Source organism: Prionailurus viverrinus, chromosome C1, assembly GCF_022837055.1.
Source record: "Prionailurus viverrinus isolate Anna chromosome C1, UM_Priviv_1.0, whole genome shotgun sequence".
In the NCBI taxonomy this organism is placed as follows: Eukaryota; Metazoa; Chordata; class Mammalia; order Carnivora; family Felidae; genus Prionailurus; species Prionailurus viverrinus.
Window position 1 is genome coordinate 84,997,494 of NC_062568.1, and position 20,737 is coordinate 85,018,230.

General features: G+C 33.6%; 1 protein-coding gene across 1 annotated transcript in view; it reads left to right on the forward strand.

The window, feature by feature from the left end:
- Nucleotides 1-20,737, forward strand: part of LRP1B (LDL receptor related protein 1B) — a 1,903,200-nt gene that overhangs the window by 1,277,770 nt on the left and 604,693 nt on the right. The window contains exons 28-29 of the mRNA XM_047873645.1: nt 17,291-17,422; nt 18,764-18,991. Of these exons, the coding sequence (XP_047729601.1) occupies nt 17,291-17,422; nt 18,764-18,991 (360 nt within the window). The remainder of the gene's footprint in view (nt 1-17,290; nt 17,423-18,763; nt 18,992-20,737) is intronic.

Below are 20,737 nucleotides of genomic sequence, written 5' to 3' on the forward strand. Positions count from 1 at the left end.
TGGCTTTATGATCAAGATATGACCTAGAGTCCATGGGATTGAGTTAAGGGAGGAGTCCACAAACTTCTGTGAAAGACCTGATAGTAAGCGTTTTAGGCTTTACAGGCCATATGGTCTCTGTTGCAGCTATTCAACTTAGCTGTGTGTGAAAGTAATCACATGGAAAATGAACTGTTGTAGCTATGTTTCAATAAAACTTTATTTATAGACACCAAAATTTGAATTTCATATACTTTTCATTTTATAGAATGTTATTCTTTTTTTTTTTTTTTTTGCCCTACAGTATTAGCCTGCAGGCCAAAGTCTACTGACACCTGGTTTAAAGGATAAACAAAAAAAAATAAGCTTTTGATACACGCAATTTGAGGTACCTCTGGGACATGATGGAATATTCAGGGCTATAAGGCAAGGAGAGTTTAAGCAAGAACTAGAGCTTCGGTATTCATTTAATTTTAGGTTGAAGACAAAAAGATAAATGAGATTTCCCAAGAATATTACAGAAAATGAGAAGAGGGCAAGGACAGAGCCTTGAAGAAAGCAAACACTAAAGAAGAAGGCAAGGCAGAATGCTGAGGAGGTGACCAGAAACAAAGAGATAACAGTCAAAAGAAACAAAAAACAAAAACAAAAAAACAACAACAACAAAAAAAACCCCAGTAAGACAAGTTTCAAGATGACAGAGTGACAATGGCCACTTCTCTTGGAGAAGTCAAGAAAGATAAAGACATAAGTGTATTCATTGGATTTAGTAATTTGGAGGGCAGTCGGCCGTAATTTAATTTAGAACAATTTCAGTGGAGCTGTTTGCCTGTATCCTAGTGATCACAACTATGTCTGAGGTTAGGCATTATTATAAATATTCAAGCCTTTTTACTAAAAATAAATATAATTTATTAAACAAAGGGCTATGTTATTAAGTAACACAATGTAAATGCAAAGAAAAAAAAACCAAGCATCATAACAATTAGCTTAGAAGATGCTTGTAATTAAGAGGAAAACTCTAGAGCTAGACTGTTTGGGTTCACATTCTAATTTTTTCCTATCCTGACTGTATGACCATTATCTATCCTATCTTTTTATTTGTAAAATGCAATCATTGAAAAGATTAAGTGTGTTAGTTTCTTTTCTTTTTTTTTTTTTTGAGAGAGAGACAAAGAGCAAGTGGGGGAGGGGCAGAGAGAGAGGGAGACAGAATCCCAAGCAGGCTCTGCACCATCAACACAGAGTAGGATACAGGGCTCAAACTCACAAATGAGAGATTATGACCTGAGCTGAAGTCCAGAGTTGGACACTTAACCAACTGGGCCACCCAGGTGCCTCTGCATTAGTTTCTTTTTAAAGCACTTACAAGATATCTGACAAATACTTAGCACTACATAAATGTTGTTAAGTAAATGATAGATAAATAATAGATAATAAGATAGATAGATGATAGATAGATAGACACACAATTCCCTTAGTTACTTTGTTTTACACATCACCATCTCTCCCCTCCCATTAGAAGAGGAGTTGTTTATAAACATGGAGAAAGTATACCTTTCTTCTTTTGTATATAAACCTTCTCCCATCCAGCATGTTGGCCATCCTTCTGTGTCCTCTCTCAGCTCAAAGGTCTTTTCTTAATCACAACTTCAGTTGTGTTTAATACTCGGAGTAGTTCAGTTTTTTCATGAATCAAGAACGATTCCACTACTCTGATGGTGGTGGTGGTCTTGGTTGTGGTGGTGGCTTTCTTCTGTATTTCTTTAGTTGCTATGTTTGGAATCTGTTCTTGAAAGAATTCATACATGATTGTCACTTTAAATATCGAGTGTTGCAAGTACTTTGTGTATTAGACTTTTACCGATTACGAGATGTTTTCCCAGTCTGAAGAAACTTTTCTCTTTCTGAAAAGATCTCAGTTCAATGGGGACTATATATATATTTGTTGATATAAATAGCACTGTTCAGTAGAAACCACTTTATTTTACTTTCAAAGACAGGTTTCTGGCTCAATCATCCTTTTCAATTTTGTTCTTGAAACCCATAGTGACTGTCAAATGTGCAAACTATCTTATATAATACATTAATGACAATATCCCTTAGAAAAATCAAAACCCAGAGACATGAATGAGACATGAGGAGTTTATTCAGTTACAACAATTACATTAAACGTATTTATAAAAAATTATACTCCAAGGCAGTATCCATCCCACATGCCTGCTTTGTAAAACATCTATGAGTAGTTAAGAGAATGAATGAATCTAAGTCATTTGGTTCATTTAGAGAAGTAGTATGTATAATAGTTGGAGGCTCAAACTCTAAAATCTGAAACCTATATCTCTCTTAATAGTTCTGTGATTTTAAAGTGTTTTTTTTACCGTATTAAAAATTAAGTTTACTCTTCTATAAAATGGGGGCAATTTATTTTTATAAACAAAACTGCCTAATAAGAGAAAAGGAAATAATGCTTATAAAATGCTTTATATCGTGATAAAAATAAATTGTTCCATTTTGGAACCTTACTCTTTCTATCAATTTTTATCTCACTTGCCTATTATGTTATGTGGCAATATAAGAACTGTGGGCTATTTCTCAAAGAGTAGTTTTAACATTGAAATGATCTAAGTACCTACTATCACTTCAAGAAAATGTATCTAGAGAAAATAAAACTTTTATTGACCACATTGTAAGAAAATTAGCTTATCTTACTTAAGAAAAGATTCTATATTCTAAGAATACTAGTAATATCATTTCTCCTTCAGGGGACAAAATTTCACTTATGAAACTGAAAGAAGGAGGGATTCCATTTGGGCCTTTAAATATATTTAATCATAACCAACATTTATCTTGTTAATAAAAAGGTTTGAGAAAAAAAAATACTCTTGCAACCATGTTACAACATGGAGATGAATCTCAAATATTTGCAAATTATTTAAATCATCTAATTCCACAGTTTACCATATCAAGATCTAACTACCTGTCATAAAAGTCAAATTTCTCTTTCTCCATGTATTTCTATAGATGTATATGTATATAGATGTATATGTACACATATATATGTGTGTATGGATACACTCTGTCCTACATATTATTGACAGTGTTAAAAACATTATTTCTCCTGCTGTTTTATAGTATCTCTTTATTTCAAAATTTTATGTGCTATCAGTAAAGGATTTATTTTATTTTGCATGAGCCCTATTTTAAAATGTTAATGTTTCAGATGCCTGGGTGGCTCAATTGGCTGGGAATCTGACTCTTGATTTTGGCTAGCTTCATGTTTCCAGGATCAGGGGATCGAGCCCCACTCAGCCAGAGCCTGCTTAAGATTCTCTCTCTCTCTCCCTCTCTCCCTCTCCCTCACTTGCACTTTCTCTCTTTCTCTCTCTCTAAAATATAAATAGAGCGCCTGGGTGGCTCAGTCGGTTAAGCATCCGACTTCATCTCAGGTCATGATCTCGCGGTCCGTGAGTTCGAGCCACACGTCCGGCTCTGTGCTGACCGCTCAGAGCCTGGAGCCTGTTTAAGATTCTGTGTCTGCCTCTCTTTCTGACCCTCCCCTGTTGATGATCTGTCTATCTCTGTCTCAAAAATAAATAAATGTTAAAAAAATAAAATATAAATAAATAAATAAATAAAACAAAACAAAACATAAAAAATAAATAAAATGCTAATATTCTAAGAATGGTAAGCTGGTGTGAAATAGTTAAATCAAAATGCTTTCACTTTTACTTGTAGTTGATAACAGCTTTGAAGAGATGAGGTTTCTGACTGAGGTGAAGTGAATGGCATGTGATATCAGAGCAAGGAGGAATTTTTCAGATTTGAGTAAACCTGTGAGGCTTCCATAATGAGGAGCTTAGAACTTCATACAGTACTGAGAGCCTGGTAGAAGAGAGAGAAGTGAACAATGAAGAAGAAAAGTGAGAGTTGAAACATGCCAAAGACATGTTGCTACCTCATTCTAACTATTGATATAAAAAGACAAAATTGAACTCACGTTCTCCTCTTATACCTTCTTCCTATAATACATAGACCTCTGCTTCCAGGAAGAGTTAGATAGACTAGCACCCAATTTAGTTTCGTAATGAATCCTTCTGTGTTATCTTAAAAGCATATTATAAATTAATGGGATTGGTTGGTTTATCTGAAAAACTAAATTACCGTTTTTATCATTATTTCTTTGGCAAAATATAATGGACATATCAAACAACTAAACTGCAAAAGATTTTATATGCAGGTAGTAAGTTTAGCCGCTTTATAAATTGCTGTTTTTGAAATATGCAATCTACCTTGCAGCAATAGAAAAGATTAGTAAAAAAAGGAATCATCAGAATTCTTTCTGCCTTGGTACACTATTTGATGTACTTGCCTAAGTCATGCAAACCCAAGTGATTTAGAGCCCTCCATTCAAATCCACTAATCGCTGAATCCATGGTTCTACTCCAAGATCAGGACTTTTCAGCCTCTACATTGTTCACATTTTTAAACAGATAATTCTTAGTTCGGAGGAGGGGAGGGGCTTTCCTTTTGCATTGCAGGACGTTTATTAGCATTTCTGGCTACTAGTGTGCCAATACTATCTCTAATCAACCACAAATGTCTCCATATATTCCCCACCACTGGTTGAAAACCACTGTTTTAAATAAGAAAGATTTTTATAATTATAAAATCATCATAAAGCTAGAAACTTGATGCCTGTCCTTTCAAATCATACAGCAGGCACAATGAGTAGCAAGCAAATTAAAATATCAGAAAGACACCTGAAGTCATTTCTTTAGAATAACTGAAAGTTCTTTGGTATTTTAAGATATATATTACCACTAAATATAACATTATATGACATGTTTGTTTTCACCCTTTTACAAAGCACTATGCACAAATAAATGTAAATAGTATTTGTGGCTTTTAGAATTTTTCCCATTGAAATACAGATATTTATAAAAGATCAGATAAGATTCTTTTAGACATTTACTTCATAAAAATAGAGTACGGTATAAAATTAATCCATAAACTATGATAAGGTTGATGAAAGTAGCCCCTACATACCTAGTATTTCTGGGATCTGGTGATATTAAAGCAATAAGAACATCTTTCCCTTGCACATATTTTTTATATGTGTGTTTTGAATAAGCAATTAATTCCAGTTCTTCAACTTCAAATGTTAAAATTATAATTTCAAGGTATTTGTCAAAAGGAAAATAGAATTTGGGATTAGTGTTTAATTGTAACATCCTTTTGAAAATTCCTCTCTTTTTAAAATATTAAATTAGTTTCTAAAAGGAAAATTATAATACAGATAAATTATCTTATTATATTAGTAATTATTTTGTACCAATAAAGTTTATTAGCAGAATGAATATTAGTTACTATAAAAATGGCTACATAAGAGGGAGAAAAATATTTCTCTTACCTAACAAATTGTATTCTGGCATTCTGCCTTGAGCAGAGTTTTATTAAATAAATAAATATCATACATATTTTATATTGCACCAACATTTGCATACATTTTATTTGAATTTAATGGATAAAATAATTGCTTGGGTTTAAAGGGTTTATTTTTTGCTGGTGAGAAATGGGCTACAATTAAACATGGTTTGCATGAAATATGAAATTATTTTTAATGATATTGTTTTCTTCACAGAGCACACATCAGTCTTATGTGATTGCATAATTAACATTTGGTTCTCCTATAAAATATTGTAATTATGCATTATTTAGTCTCTTTACCTACAGCTATGATGTGCTTTAGAAGATTAACTCACTTTCCAAATATTTAGATTCCTGACTCTTTAGAACATATCCCACCTACACTGAGCATGAGCATGCATATGAATCCAAATGTCCTTAAGTATAACACAGTAATAGATACCAGAGAAATTTTACAAGAAAAAATGTTATGTATATAAGTCATATGTACAAACAATATATTATACACGTGTCATAGTTCCTGCCATCATGCCACTGATACTCACACTCAGAGATTCACAAATTAAGGCCCTCAGACTCAATTCACCTTCCTGCCTCTTTTGTAAATAAAATTTTATTTGAGCACAAGTAAACCTTTTGGCTCACATATTGTTTATGCTTGCCTTTGTGCTACAATAGCAAAGTAGGATAGTTATTATGAAGGGCATAAGTCCTACAAAAGTGAAAATATTTACTATCTGGCATGTTACAGAAAAAAAAAGAAAAAGGAAAAGAAAATCCTAATCTTTGATTTACCAGTATTTACCAGCACATACAGACATAAAATGTATCAATATAGATCACAGATAATTAGAAAGTAGGACAGTAAATAATAAATTGCTTAATGCCTTGTATAGGCAATAATTAAAACTAATGTTCATTAATGGGAGACATCAGCACTAGCTACCTTCATTAGAAACTATTCTGTGAAAGAAAAAGGACTTAGGCTGATTGATGAGGGCAGGTTAAAATATTGGTAATGAAATTCCATGGGAGAAGGACACCATGTAGAAGTGGCAAAGGGCAAGATATAGATATTCAGACAACAATGAAGAATTGATTTGACCATGTGCATAATATGTGTGCAGAAGAAAAAGAAGAGGTTGGAATATTCTGAGCAGTGCTGCAGAGTACCAGATACAAGGCTGCCATAGGGGTCGTGCAAAGGTGACAAAATAAAACTTTGTGTTGGAATAGGAAAGGTAAAATTGGAAAGAAGGACTCACATATTAGGGAACTCAAATAATACTTAATATGTTAATGAAAAAGAAGTGGAAAAAATGCTTTGAAATTAAAAGTTTTGTGAGTTTGGAAGGCTGATGACATCTTGAACAAAAATAAACAGAATGGATCAGAATAAAACAAAACAAAAAAAAACACCTGGAAGTTAGAAAGCAGAAGGTAAACCCTAGCCAGTGCCAAAAGTGTCATGGGAGAAATGGTAGGAGGTAAGATTGAGACTTTGTGAGTAAGACAGTGGGAAGCCATCTAAGATTTTTAGTATATGTGCTGCCGAAGCGAGCACCCATCTAAGATTTTTTAGCAAGACAGCTATATGATTAAGTCTGTGTTTCAGAAAACTAATATATGCATTGGGGAGAAACCAGAAATCAAGAGATTACTTAGAAAGTTAGTGTAGCAACCTAAGAGAGAAATGGAGAGAACCTAAAACGAGCCACACACCATGGAATTGCAGGGAATGGTGTACATGGTTAGAGTACAGACTCTTAAATCCCTTACAGGAACTATGTCTTGTCTACTATTATATTCAAACTTTTTAAAAGTAAGCAGAATATGGGGCGCCTGGGTGACACAGTCGGTTAAGCGTCCGACTTCAGCCAGGTCACGATCTCGCGGTCCGTGAGTTCGAGCCCCGCGTCGGGCTCTGGGCTGATGGCTCAGAGCCTGGAGCCTGTTTCCGATTCTGTGTCTCCCTCTCTCTCTGCCCCTCCCCCGTTCATGCTCTGTCTCTCTCTGTCCCAAAAATAAATAAAAAACGTTGAAAAAAAAATTTTAAAGTAAGCAGAATAACTAGGTGTTTCATAAATATTTATTCAATGCATAAATATAAAGATGGGTGTTTCATGTATCTCTAAGATTCTTTGGTCCAATTTGAGTTTAGGTAATATGAACTTTCAGTACTCTCTTTCTGCACAGTTGTATTTGCATTTCATCTGTTAAGATTGCTTACAGCATTCCATTCACTGGTCAGCTTTTCCCATCTCCTGCATAGAAATAAATGAGATAGCCTTGGTTCTGTAGCCGTTTACAACCTCTGTATTGATAATTGGATTCTGCAATAGCATTTCTTATAAAATAGTTAATTGCTTTATACCAAGTATTGGCAAACCTTTTTTGTAAAGAGCCAGAAAATTAATATTTTAGGGCTTTGTGGGACATATGATCTCTGCTGAAACTGCCCAACTCTGCTGTTGTAGTGTGAAAGCAGCCATAGACAATGTGTAAGCTAATGAGCATGGGTATGTTATAATAAAAATTTACTTACAAAAACAAGCAGTAGATTATATTTGACTCTGGGGTCACCATTTGCTAATACCTGCTTTATATTAAAATGTGAGTATTGTGAGTCAAATTCCTTAATATGGTAATTTGGTATCTGTTCGATTGCATGGTTAGGAACTAAAAATGTTTAACACTGTTATTTCAAAGTGAGAAAATATTAAAATTGAAAATAAAAAGTCATTTGCATTTTGCACACTGTGAAAGCAGAAAAGATTGTGAATGTTACATTACAGTGTTATCATTAATACATATGGGCTACAAAACCAATTTTTTACGTTATTGTGCATACAGAAAGTATTTTGGTTTTGCTTTTAAAAATATTTTATCACAATTATGGATGTTGAGAAGAGCTAATATGATTCTGGGCCAAAAATATTGGTGTTCAAAGTGAAATCCAAGTACCTATCATTGAGCTGTCTTGGATTATGCTTTTAATTTCTTTGAGAGGAATAACATTGCCTATGTCAATGTTTTTAAACAAAAATTTTCTCCTCCTTCCTCTTTCTCCCTTTACTCCTCTTTATTTTTTTTTCCATTTTTCTTCTTTTTCCTCATCCTCTGTTCTTTGTCTTAAGTGTTGAAAACTTGGATTTTTCTCTTACTACTACAGCTAAGTTACCCTGACGCTAGGTATTTAATGATTGTCAAACAAGGCCTCTTCATTCTGGTTCCTGTTCTGCTCACATCTGCTCTCTTGCTTCTCTAATCTACAATTCTTTATAATCATAATCTAACCATAATACATGAATCTTAAAAGGAAGAAAACAAAATATGCAGCACTTACTCCGTGTGATAGAGGGACTTGGACTCCTAAGGAATATTTAGATGCATGCTTCCATGCTTTTCTAATAGTTTTTATTTTTTATTATTTTTTTAATTGAGGTAAAATCAGTATATATTATAGGAGTTTGAGCTGTATATTATAATTCTGTATTTGTATACACTACAAAGCAATCACCACTATAAGTCTAGTGATCATTTATCACATTACAATTGAGACCTGTCACCCATTTTGCCAACCTCTTGAACCTCCATCCCTTCTGATAATCAGCATGTTCTCTATGACTTTGTTTTTGTTTTCATGGTTAATTTGTTTTATTTTTACATATATAAGTGAAATGATATGGCATATGTCTTTCTTTATCTGACTTATTTCACTTAGCATAATACCCTAAAGGTCCATCCATGTTGTCACAAATGGAGATTTCCTTTTCTATAGCTGAGTAGTATTCCCTCATATCTATCTATATCTAATATCTATATATCTGCATCTATCTATATCATCTATATATATATCTGTAATCATATATTTTTTATCAGTACATCCATTGATTGACACTTAGATTGTTTCCATTTCTTGGTTACTATAAATAATGCTGCAGTGAACACAGGGTACATATATCTCTTCAAATTAGTGTTTTTGTATTCTTTGGGTAAATACTCAGAAGTGGAATTGCTGAATCATGTTAATTGTGTTTTTAATCTTTTGAGGAATCTCCATTTGAGTTTTTATAGTGGTTTCACCAATTTACATTGCCACCAAAAATGTCCGAATATTCTCTTTTCTTCACATCCTCTCCAACAGATGTTACTTCTTGTCTCTTTGACAAAAGCCATTTTAACAGATCTGAGATGACATTCTCATTCTGGCTTTGATTTGCATTTCCCTGATAACTAATGATACTGAAAATCTTTTCATGTGCCTGTCAGCCACCTCTATGTCATCTTTGGAAAAATGTCTATTTAGATCCTCTGTCCATTTTTAATGAGATTGTTTCTCCTCTAGGTGTTGAATTATATGAGTTCTTTATGTACTTTGGATATTAACTCCGTATATATGATGTGCACATATGTTCTTCCATTTAGCACCTTGCCTTTTGCTTTGTTGATGATTTCCTTTGCTATGTAGAAGTTTTTAGACTTAATGTAGTCCCATTTGTTTATTTTTGCTTTTGTTTCCATGCCTTCAGAGTCAGATCCAAAGAAACATTATTAAAACTAATGTCAAGGAGCTTACCATCTATGTTTTATTCCAGAAGTTTTATGGCTTCATAAAATTGGCTTCTGAATTTTATGGCTTCTGAAGGACTTCAGACCTTACATTCAAGTCTTTAGTCAATTTTGAGTTAATTTTTGTGTATGGTTAAGATAGTGGTCCAGTTTCGTTATTTGGTTTGTGGCTGTCCACTTTTCCCAATACCATTCATTGCAAACACTGTCCTTTTCCTATTGTGTATCTTTGACTTCTTTGTCATATATGAATTAAACATATATGTATAGGTTTATTTCTTGGCCTTGTACTCTGTTCCATTGATATATGTGTCTGCTGCTTTTAAATGGAATGTTCTGTATATATCTGAGTCTAGCTGGTCTAATGTGTCATTTAAGGGTAATGTCTCCTTATCGATTTTATGTCTGGACATCTATATATTGATATAAGGGGCATATTAAAGTTCTCTACTATAGGGGCGCCTGGGTGGCACAGTCGGTTAAGCGTCCGACTTCAGCCAGGTCACGATCTCGCGGTCCGTGAGTTCGAGCCCCGCATCGGGCTCTGGGCTGATGGCTCGGAGCCTGGAGCCTGTTTCCGATTCTGTGTCTCCCTCTCTCTCTGCCCCTCCCCTGTTCATGCTCTGTCTCTCTCTGTCCCAAAAATAAATAAACGTTGAAAAAAAATTAAAAAAAAAAAAGTTCTCTACTATTATTGTATTGCTGTAAGTTTCTCTCTTTTGACTATTAATATTTGCTTTATGTATTTAAGTACTCCTTTGTTGGGTGAACATTTACAAATATTATATGTTCGTGTTGGACTGACCGTGTTATGCCCTTGTCTTTTGTATAATTTATTTTAAAGTTTATTTTGTCTGATATAAGTATAACCTATACAAGCTTTTTTTTTAACTTTCCATTTGCATCTTTTTTATCCCTTCACTTTTATTTTTTTTAATTTTTTAATGTTTATTGTTGAGAGACAGGAGAGAGTACATGTGAGCATGAGCATGTGCAAGGGAGGGACAGAGAGAGAGAGGGAGGGAGGGAGAGAGAGAGAATCCCAAGCAGGCTTCTGACACGGGGCTGGATGCCACCATGTTGAGATCATGACCTGAGCCACAATCAAGAGTTGGACACTTAACCGACTGAGCCACTCAGGCACCACCCCCTTCACTTTTAGTCTCTGTGTGTCCTTAGATCTGAAGTGAGACTCTTGCAAGCAAGACCCATGTTTTGTTTTTTGTTTGTGTTTGTTTCCATTCATCCACTTTGTGTCTTTTGATTGGAGAATTACTCCATTTACATTTAAAGAATTATTGATACGTATGTACTTATTGCCATACTCTTTGTTGTACTTACTGCCATACTCTCATACTCTCACTTTGTTGATTGTTTTCTGGCCATTTTTATAATTTGTCTCTGTTCCTTTTTTCTTCATTTGCTCTCTTCACTTGTGGTTTGGTGATTTTATTTAGTGTTATATTTAAATTCCTTTCACATTTCTTTTGTGTGTCTACTCTAGACTGTTGTTGATTTGTGATTACTGTGAGGTCCACATATAATACCATGGGTAGATGGATAGATGGATTGATAAATAGATATATATACACACATATATACAGTTTATTTTAAGTTGATAGCATCTTAAGTTTGACACATTCTAAAGTAACATTTTTATTTCCCTTCTCTACCATGTGTTCTATTTTTAATATCATATTTCACATATTTTCATTGTGTGTATACCTTAACTATTGTAGCTATAGTTAATTTTACTACTTATGTATTTTAAACTTCATATTAGCTTTATAAGTGGTGAAGCCTTTACCTTTACTATATATTTATATTTACCAATGAGACTTTTACTCTTATATGTTTTGTTGTTACTAGTTATTCCCTCTTCTTTTTAGCTTAGAGAAATCTCTTCAACATTTTTTGTAAGATCGGTTTGTTGGTGATGAACTTTTTTGTTTTTGTTTTTACTTTTTGCTTGTCTAAAAAACTCTATTTCTCTTTCAATTCCAAATAAGAACCTTGCCAGGTAAAGTATTTTTGGTTGGAATGTTGTTTGTTTGTTTTTCCTTTCAGTACTCTGAACATGTCATACCACTCCCTTGTGGCCTATAAACTTTCTGCTAACAAATATGCTGATAATCTTAAGATTCCAGTATATGTAAGAATTTGTTCTTCTCTTGATGCTTTTGAGATTCTCTCTTCATCTTTAACTTTGGACATTTTAATTATAATGTATCTTGGTTTGGATCCCTTTGTGTTTATTTTATGTGGAACTCTTTGTGCTTCCTGGAACAGGATTCCTGATGCCTATTTTTCCCATATATTAGGAAAGTTTTCAACTATCATTCCCTTTTTTTTGTCAAGTTTTTATTTATATTTCAGTTAGTTAACATACAGTACAATATTAGTTTCAGGTGTAGAATCTATTCATCCCTTACATGCAATATCCAGCACTCACCACAACAAGTGCCCTCCTCATTACCCATCACACATTCAGTTCATCCCACCACCCATCTCCCCTCCAGTAACCCTCAGTTTGTTCTCTATAGTTGAGAGTCTGTTTTCTGGTTTACTTCCTTTTTCCCCCACCCCCATGTTCATCTGTTTTGTTTCTTAAATTTGATATAAGTGAAATCACATGGTATTTATCTTTCTCTGACTGAATTTCACTTAGCATCATACTCTCTAGCTCCAACCATGTCATCGTAAAATGACAAGATTTCATTCTTTTTATGCCTCAGTAATATCCCATTGTGTGTGTGTGTGTGTGTATATATATATATATATATATATATATATATATATATATATGTGTGTATATATATATATGTATATATATATGTGTATACATATATACATATATATATATATATATATACACTTTATTTTCTTTATTAATTTATCAGTCAATGGACATTTTGGTTCTTTCCATAATTTGGCTGTTTTTGACAATGCTGCTATAAATCTTGAGGTGCACGTATCCCTTCCAATCAGTAGTTTTGTATCCTTTGAGTAAATCTATAGTTGTGCCATTGCTGGGTTGTAGAGTAGTTTTATTTTTAACTTTTTGAGGAGCCGCCATACTGTTTTCCACAATAGCTGCACCAGTTTGCATTCCCACCAATAGTTCTAGAGAGTTTCCCTATCTTCACATCCTTGCCAATACCTGTTGTTTCTTGTGTTGTTGATTCTAGCCATTCTGACGGGTGTGAGGTGATATTTCACTGTAGTTTTGATTTGTATTACCCTGGTGATCAGTGATGTTGAGCATCTTTTCATGTGTCTCTTAGCCATCTGTATATCTTCACTGGAAAAATATCTGTTCATGTTTACTGCCCATTTTTAAGTGGACTATTTCTTTTTGGATGTTGGCTTTTACAAATTCTTTATATATTTTGCATGCTACCCTTTTGTTAGATATGTCATTTGCAAATATCTTCTTCCTTTCCAAAGGTTGCCTTTTTGTTTTGTTGATTGTTTTTTTCACTGCACAGAAGCTTTTTTATCTTGATGAAGTCCCAATAGTTTATTTTTGCTTTTGTTTCCCTTGCCTCAGGAGACATATGTAGCAAGAAGTTGCGATGGCCAATGTCAAACAGGTTACTGCCTGTGTTCTCCTCTAGAATTTTGGTGGTTTCCTGTCTCACATTTAGGTCTTTCATCTATTTTGAATTTATTTTTGTGTATGTTGTTAGAAAGTGGTCCAGTTTCATTCTTTTACATGTTGTTGTCCATATTTTCCAATATTTGTTGAAGAGACTTTTTCCCCATTGGATATTCTTTGCTGCTTTGTCAAAGATTAGTTGACCAAATAATTTTGGGTTCATTTCTGGGTTTTTTATTCTGTTCTATTGATCTATGTGTCTGCTCTTGTGCCAGTACCTTACTGTTTTGATCAGTCATTATTAATTTAAATAAACTAACTACTACTCTTCTCTCTCTCTTCTCCTTCTAGGACCCCTACAATGAATATGTTATTCTGTTTGGTGTTGTTGAACAGGTCCCTTAACCTATCTTCACTTTTATTATTATTATTATTATTATTATTAATTATTATTATTATTATTATTTTCCTTTCTCCTCTACTGATTGGGTCATTTCCACTGCCTAGTCTTCTAGGTTGCTTATCCATTCTTCTACTTAATCTAGTTTTATGTTGAACTCCTCTAGTGTGTTTTTTATTTCAGCTATGTTATTGTTTTATAATGTCTGTGACTGCCTTTGGTACTGTGTTATTTTTCTATCCCTTTCTAACTATGTTCATCCATTCTCCAGAGTTCAGTGAACATCTTTATGAACATTACTTTGAACTCTTATCTGGTAGATTACTTACCTCTGCTACATTAAGATCTTCTGGGGTTTTGTCTTATTCTTTTATTTGGGACATATTCCTCTGTCTCCTCATTTTGCTTGATCCTGTTTCTTTTTTTGTTTGTTTGTATGTTTTGCTTTTTTGTTTTTTTGTTTTTGTTTTTGGTTTGTTTGTTTATTTGTTTTGTATGGGGTAAAATTGCTGTCTTCCTTAGTCTTAAAGGAGTGAACTTGCATAGTAGATAAACTTAAGGTTCAAACTATTTTTTCCCTGTTGGTTGTTTCTCAGACCTTTGTGATTATTTAAGTAGCCTAATTCATTCTTCAGAGGTCCCAGTTGTTGAGAGTGTGCCAAGACCTGTCAGTGTTCTAAAGGGAGGAATCTTAGTGCATACTCTCACACTAATTGTAAGCCAGATCCTCAGGCAGCAGCTTTTAAGGCATATAAATATAGTCTTATGGGTTCATAATCATAAACCACACTGACTTTCAAACTTGGGGGATCTGGGCAACAGTTGTAAAAATTATGGCTTTAGATATATGCATAATCTCTTCTCTGGGAGATATCACTAAGGTGTGAGTAGGAAAAGAGTGGGCACTAGTGTGGTGTTTCTCTATTTAGGTTCCCAGGGGCACCTCTGATCTCTGGATATGTTCAGACTGAAGCTACAGAACAAGAAAATAGGCCTTTTTCACACAAATCCTGAGGGAGTGTTTCAGTCTACTATTTATGCAGTGTCCTGTGGCTGGTAGCCTGTCGATGTCTGTTTCTCCAAATGTTTCATACCCATGAGGCCCAGAAATGTAACCCCTATCCAAAAAACCAGATTCTCAAGTGCTGTCTCCTGTGAGGGCTGTACATACCTGCCAGCTGTGGTGAGACAGTCAGTGGCTACAGTACATGGGGGTGGAATGTTTGGCTGATCAGCTAGGTCTGGGCAGGTGGGCTGTGGCTATGGTGTGTGGGATCAGTGTAATCTGACTGAGCTAGCAGTGAGGGGTGAAGAGGTGAGAGGGATTGCAACAATGGCACCTGCTAGTTCTAGCAAAAATAAGGCAGAAGAAAAATGCAAAATGGCACCTGCGAGAATCTCTGTCCTTAGAGAGGGTCTCATCATATCACTGCCTCTCTGACAGAGGGTTTAAGATTAACAAATAAGCTTCCTTTCATATGGTCTAAAAGCTTCAAACTGTTGCTTTAATGCTGGTTCCAGGGTGAGTGGGTTTGTGTGTCAGCCATTTAAGAGTGGATTTTCCATTCCCTATAGCACTATGATTTTCCTGGAAGTAAACCTATGGAAGTAAGACAGCTGTGTTAGGGGCTCATCTCTTCAATGCAGTTGCCAATGGTTGGGTTGCCTGGTGTGGGACACAAACTACTCATTTTTCAGGGACAAGTTCTATAAATGAGATCCCTCCTGACTGTGGTTTGCAGTGCCTGGGGTGTGATTTCTTCTGAAACCATGTCTCTCTGTCTCCTACCTGTCTCAGTGTGGCCCTTTTATTCTTTGCTATGGAGGTGCTGTTTGGCTAGCTTTCAGGTCCTTTTCATAGGGAGTTGTTCTATATATGGCTGTAGATTTGTTGTGTTCATGGAAAGAGGTGAGTTCAGGATGCCTTTATGCCACCATCTTAAAATCTCTCCTTAATTGATTTTCTTAGGAAAATATTTCTGTGTCTTTCATTTCCATTTATTTTATTTGTTTGCTTGCTTTTAAAGTTTATTTATTTATTTTGAGAGAGAGACAGAAAGAGATAGTGGGGGAGGGGCAGAGAGAAAATCTCAAGCAGGCTCTGCATTGTCAACACAGAGCCAATGTAGGGTTTAAACACACAAACTGTGAGATTATGACCTGAACCCATACCAAGAGTCAGATGCCTAACTGACTGAGCCACCCAGGCAGCCTATTTATTTATTTTTAATCAAATTCAAAGACATGGATTATTTTCATTACCTTAGGGAGGCTGCTAAATATTGACACAAGTCACATTGTGTATCAAGTACAGTTAATTTCTCATATCCTGTACAGTTTTATTATAATGCATTGATTTTTATTCTTTGTGCTTTAAAAGAACTCTGGACAGTAGGTCCACTTGTTAGGAATATAAAATAGTTTGAATCAGAAGTTGGGATCAGAAGTTGTAACACTTTTCTATCTTTAATTTAGTATCCTTATTCTACTAGATATGGTTTACAAAAATAAGATTTAAAAGAAGAGTTATTGATCAACTGAGATTAAAATCATATTCAAAAGGCATAATGCCAGGACAAGAAACACAAAAAGAATAATACAGTGATATTGAACTATAAAATTTAATATTCCATCCTATATTTGAATATACTATAACTTACTTATACAATAGAGTTTAGCTAATCTGTGTATGTGGAAGAAACTTCAATCTGTTAGTACCAAAAAAAAAAAAAGAAGTAGATGTCTTAATAGTGAAGGAAGATCAACATTTCTTCACTTAGGCCTCTGATTTTATAAAAAGGGTATGGCTTGAAGAAAGGATATATATATATATAACAACAGTTTCCTAGGGAAACAGTAAGAGTGCTGTGCTAAGGCAAGAATGGGATCTATATGGTAGGTTAGGAAAATAAAAACATCCATTGATGCACCCAATTCCTGGATTATGGTCTACTTTAGTTTATTATAAACTAAATTGAATCATTATTCCTGTTTTGTTTCGTTTTGTTTTTTCTCAGACAAAACCCTTAAAAAACTCTTTGCTTCTAAGGCAATAGGATTCATACACTTCAACTTACAGAAAATTGAGGGAATTAACTTAGTTGTTATCTTTGAAGAGGAAAAATGTTTTTATTAATGTAATTGCTATATATGATTGTCTGTTATTGTCATATTAATCACCGCAGTAATGGGTGCTATATAGGAACTTCACTTTGAATCATTAAGTGAATAACCCTTGTCAACCTCAGAGGTTCCCTAATAGATATATATTTTTTCTTTTTCACTGTTAATATTTCACTGTGTAATTACAGCTACCAATCCCTGTGCAGCTAATGACGGCAAAGGCCCCTGCTCTCACATGTGTCTGATCAATCATAATAGGAGTGCTGCTTGTGCGTGCCCCCACTTGATGAAGCTTTCCTCAGACAAGAAGACCTGCTATGGTAAATTTCTTGGAGTTCTCATCTAAAATTTAAATTGAATTCTCTCAAATTGTATTAGCATTAAGATTTTCCTCAAAGTGAGCCAAAAGATATTTTTAATGTCCTTAAAAACATTTGAGGTAGTGCTATTTCCAGACTCTATTGATGATTCATCTACTTTGGGGAAGACTGACAAATTCTTTAAATATGTGATATACTGCACTTTGCTATTTATTACCTTATTCATTTTTTTCTTGCCACTTTCTGATTTAGTGTGTTAGCAGAATTTATCTCTACAAAACAGGGAGATTTGTAAGTGAAAGTGCATTTTCAGAAAGTGATGATGTAGGTAACCCATGTAACAAAGAGGTACTCAATAGCTTTAATCTCTTCCTGCTCTTCTAAAGTTATTTTCACATCATTTTATAGGGGATTATCGACTTGAAGGGGTGAGAAGTGAAGTAAAATGGGTAACTTTGAAGTATTCCTAAAAAATATTTAAACAGCACATTTAAACTAGAAAAAATGATAATGAAATTTGTGAATGAAATCAGACTTGGAGTTTTTCTGTTTTATTTTACTTTTAAGTAATTTTTATCTGCAGAGCAATTACCTTTAAGGACATAAAAGAATATACTCACAAAATCTTCACTTAGGAATTTAGGTACAGGTCGATTTAATTAATTTTATATAATCATAGCATATCTCAACAACAATAATCTCAAAGAGTGCAATGAAATAATAGAATATCTGTGACTTCTTCTATTTTATTTCCTATTTTATAAACTCTGTTCAAGAAAAATGCCTATGGAAGGAAAATGATGCAACATCACTCACAATGTTACCACAGATTTACAAAACTTTGTAAGAAAGCATGCTTTAACATTATTTGAACCTAAATTTTGATAGGGAAAATGTGAACATGACTTTTAAATCCATGCTTAATTTTGTTTTACTCAGAGATAGTATAGAAAAAATACTCTTTGATTTCTTCAAAAATCATTTAATGCAATGCATTATTGTTCTAAAATATACAAAGAATAAATATGGTTGTTTGACATTTGTAGAGTTCATGTGTTTTAGCAATTGTTTAAAATTCTAAGATCAAATTGCTGAGAATTTCCTGTCATTTCTAACAAAAGAAAAATAATGGCAAGGATTCTAAGTTGTTTTACATTTGTTTCTATTAAGTATTTTAATTTAAATAATAGATAAGTCATTTCTGCCCATCAAATCTTGATTATGATTTTCTGGTGGTAAAATTCTATTAAGTCATCAACAATTAATATTTTAGAATTTCTAGATTGCTTCAAACTTGGCAAGCTTATAAGAGGAAAACGGTTATTTCTGTTTCTTTTCTAGAAATGAAAAAATTTCTTCTATATGCAAGGCGTTCTGAAATCAGAGGAGTGGATATTGATAATCCATATTTTAACTTTATCACGGCCTTTACAGTCCCTGACATTGATGACGTTACTGTGATAGACTTTGATGCATCTGAAGAACGTTTATACTGGACAGATATTAAAACACAAACCATTAAGCGGGCTTTTATTAATGGAACTGGATTAGAAACTGTTATTTCAAGAGGTAAGAGTTTTGCAAAATACAACTTAAAAATGTTACTCAATTTGTAATAATCACAAGTCTCTTTTTTATTCTTTTTTCTATTATCCAATTCTATGTTGTTAATTGAAAGTTGGAATTGATTATTCAGAGATTTAATAATATGCTATGTCTTAGCAATTGTAGAATGCTATAATTATGTTGCACATAGTACTCTAATAACTGGAAATTTAGTTTCAAAGGAAAAAAATTCAAAAGGGATCTCCTTAAAATGTACAGACTTCTAAACAAACATATTTGAAGATTCCTTTCTGCTGATGGGGGAATTATAGTTAGGCCACACGGAAAATATAGGACTTTGGAAAGGACTGGGTTTCCCTCTCTGAATCAAGTTATTATCAACTTATTTTGCATAAATTTCTACAGAACTAGACTCCACAAATAAGAGTATTCATATCCACCTCCTGACCTAGCAGGTGGAATCATAGGTTATTGGTAAATGTTGTCAACTTAGCCATTAAAAAAACAAGTAACTTCCCCAAAATGGAAAACATAGTTGAAGTGAAGTGAAACATACATGCAAATGCAGTGGTTAAACTCTAAATATTTAACATTGAATTATCCTAATCTTTTTAAAAATTTTGTTAAAGTGTGATTTCTTGGTCTGTTGTTGTTGTTGTTGTTATTTTAGTGTAACTTAATTGAGTATCTGCTCTTTTTCACTACTGCAAAACCAAACAAGACATGCCTGTTCAATTTCCTGCTCCATAAGCATGACAGAGTGATTTGGAAAAAGATAGAAGAAAGGGTGATCAGTAATCCATATAGATATAGCAAACTCTCATGTTTTGAAGCATACTAAAAATTTTAAATCAGGCTTTATTTGAACAAGGATCAATCCCTTAGTGAAAGCAATAAGAAGTACAGGTTTTAAATTCACTGGTTTTCAAGAGTTTTCCACATATCATACTTAGAAAGCTGGCTTGAGTACCACTAGTAGATCTGAGAGTATTTGACTGCTAAAGTGCTTTTTTATTTATGCTAGCTCTTTACTCATCTAAGTTTAGTACTGTTAAGGCAACTTAAATGAATTGGTTATAAGCTTATTCAAATATTTATTTCAAACTTGCCATAAGAGAGGAACCTTTCTAAAAAGGCTAATGCAAAGATTTCTTCTTTGTACAGGATTTTTTTTTTTTTTTTTTTTTTTTTTTTTTTTACAGAGGTAAGATGGAATGATTGGATAACCACTGTTAGACTAGGTAATGGTCTTGAAAGATCAGTTAAACACCTTGAAAGATCAGTTGAAGGACATTAGGTGCTTCCCGAGACTGACTGTCAGGTGATCTTCTCATAAGAAATTCATCAATGTCTAACAGAAAATTGTTAAGCACTTTATCATGAATGAGAAATCCTTACCAAAAATCTTTGTAAACTGTATGAAGTAAAAGATGTGATACCTCAGGAAAATATGGGGACAATTTTCTGTCTGTAATTATAGATTGATAGCCAGTAGTAATATGGAGTTTGTCTTTGAGAAAATCTCAAAGACTTATTTTCATTTAAGAAACTCTATTTATAATTATTAACCAAATATTGAGCCATGAAATTTTCTAACTAACAATACATATATTCATTAGGATCAACAATCGTTAATTCAGTTATTTTGACAAATATTGGAATACTTTATATAAGATAAGAAATTGAAAGAGGATCAGTATTGACTGAGCATAAAACAAGAGGACACACTATATACAGGTTGATGGAGGT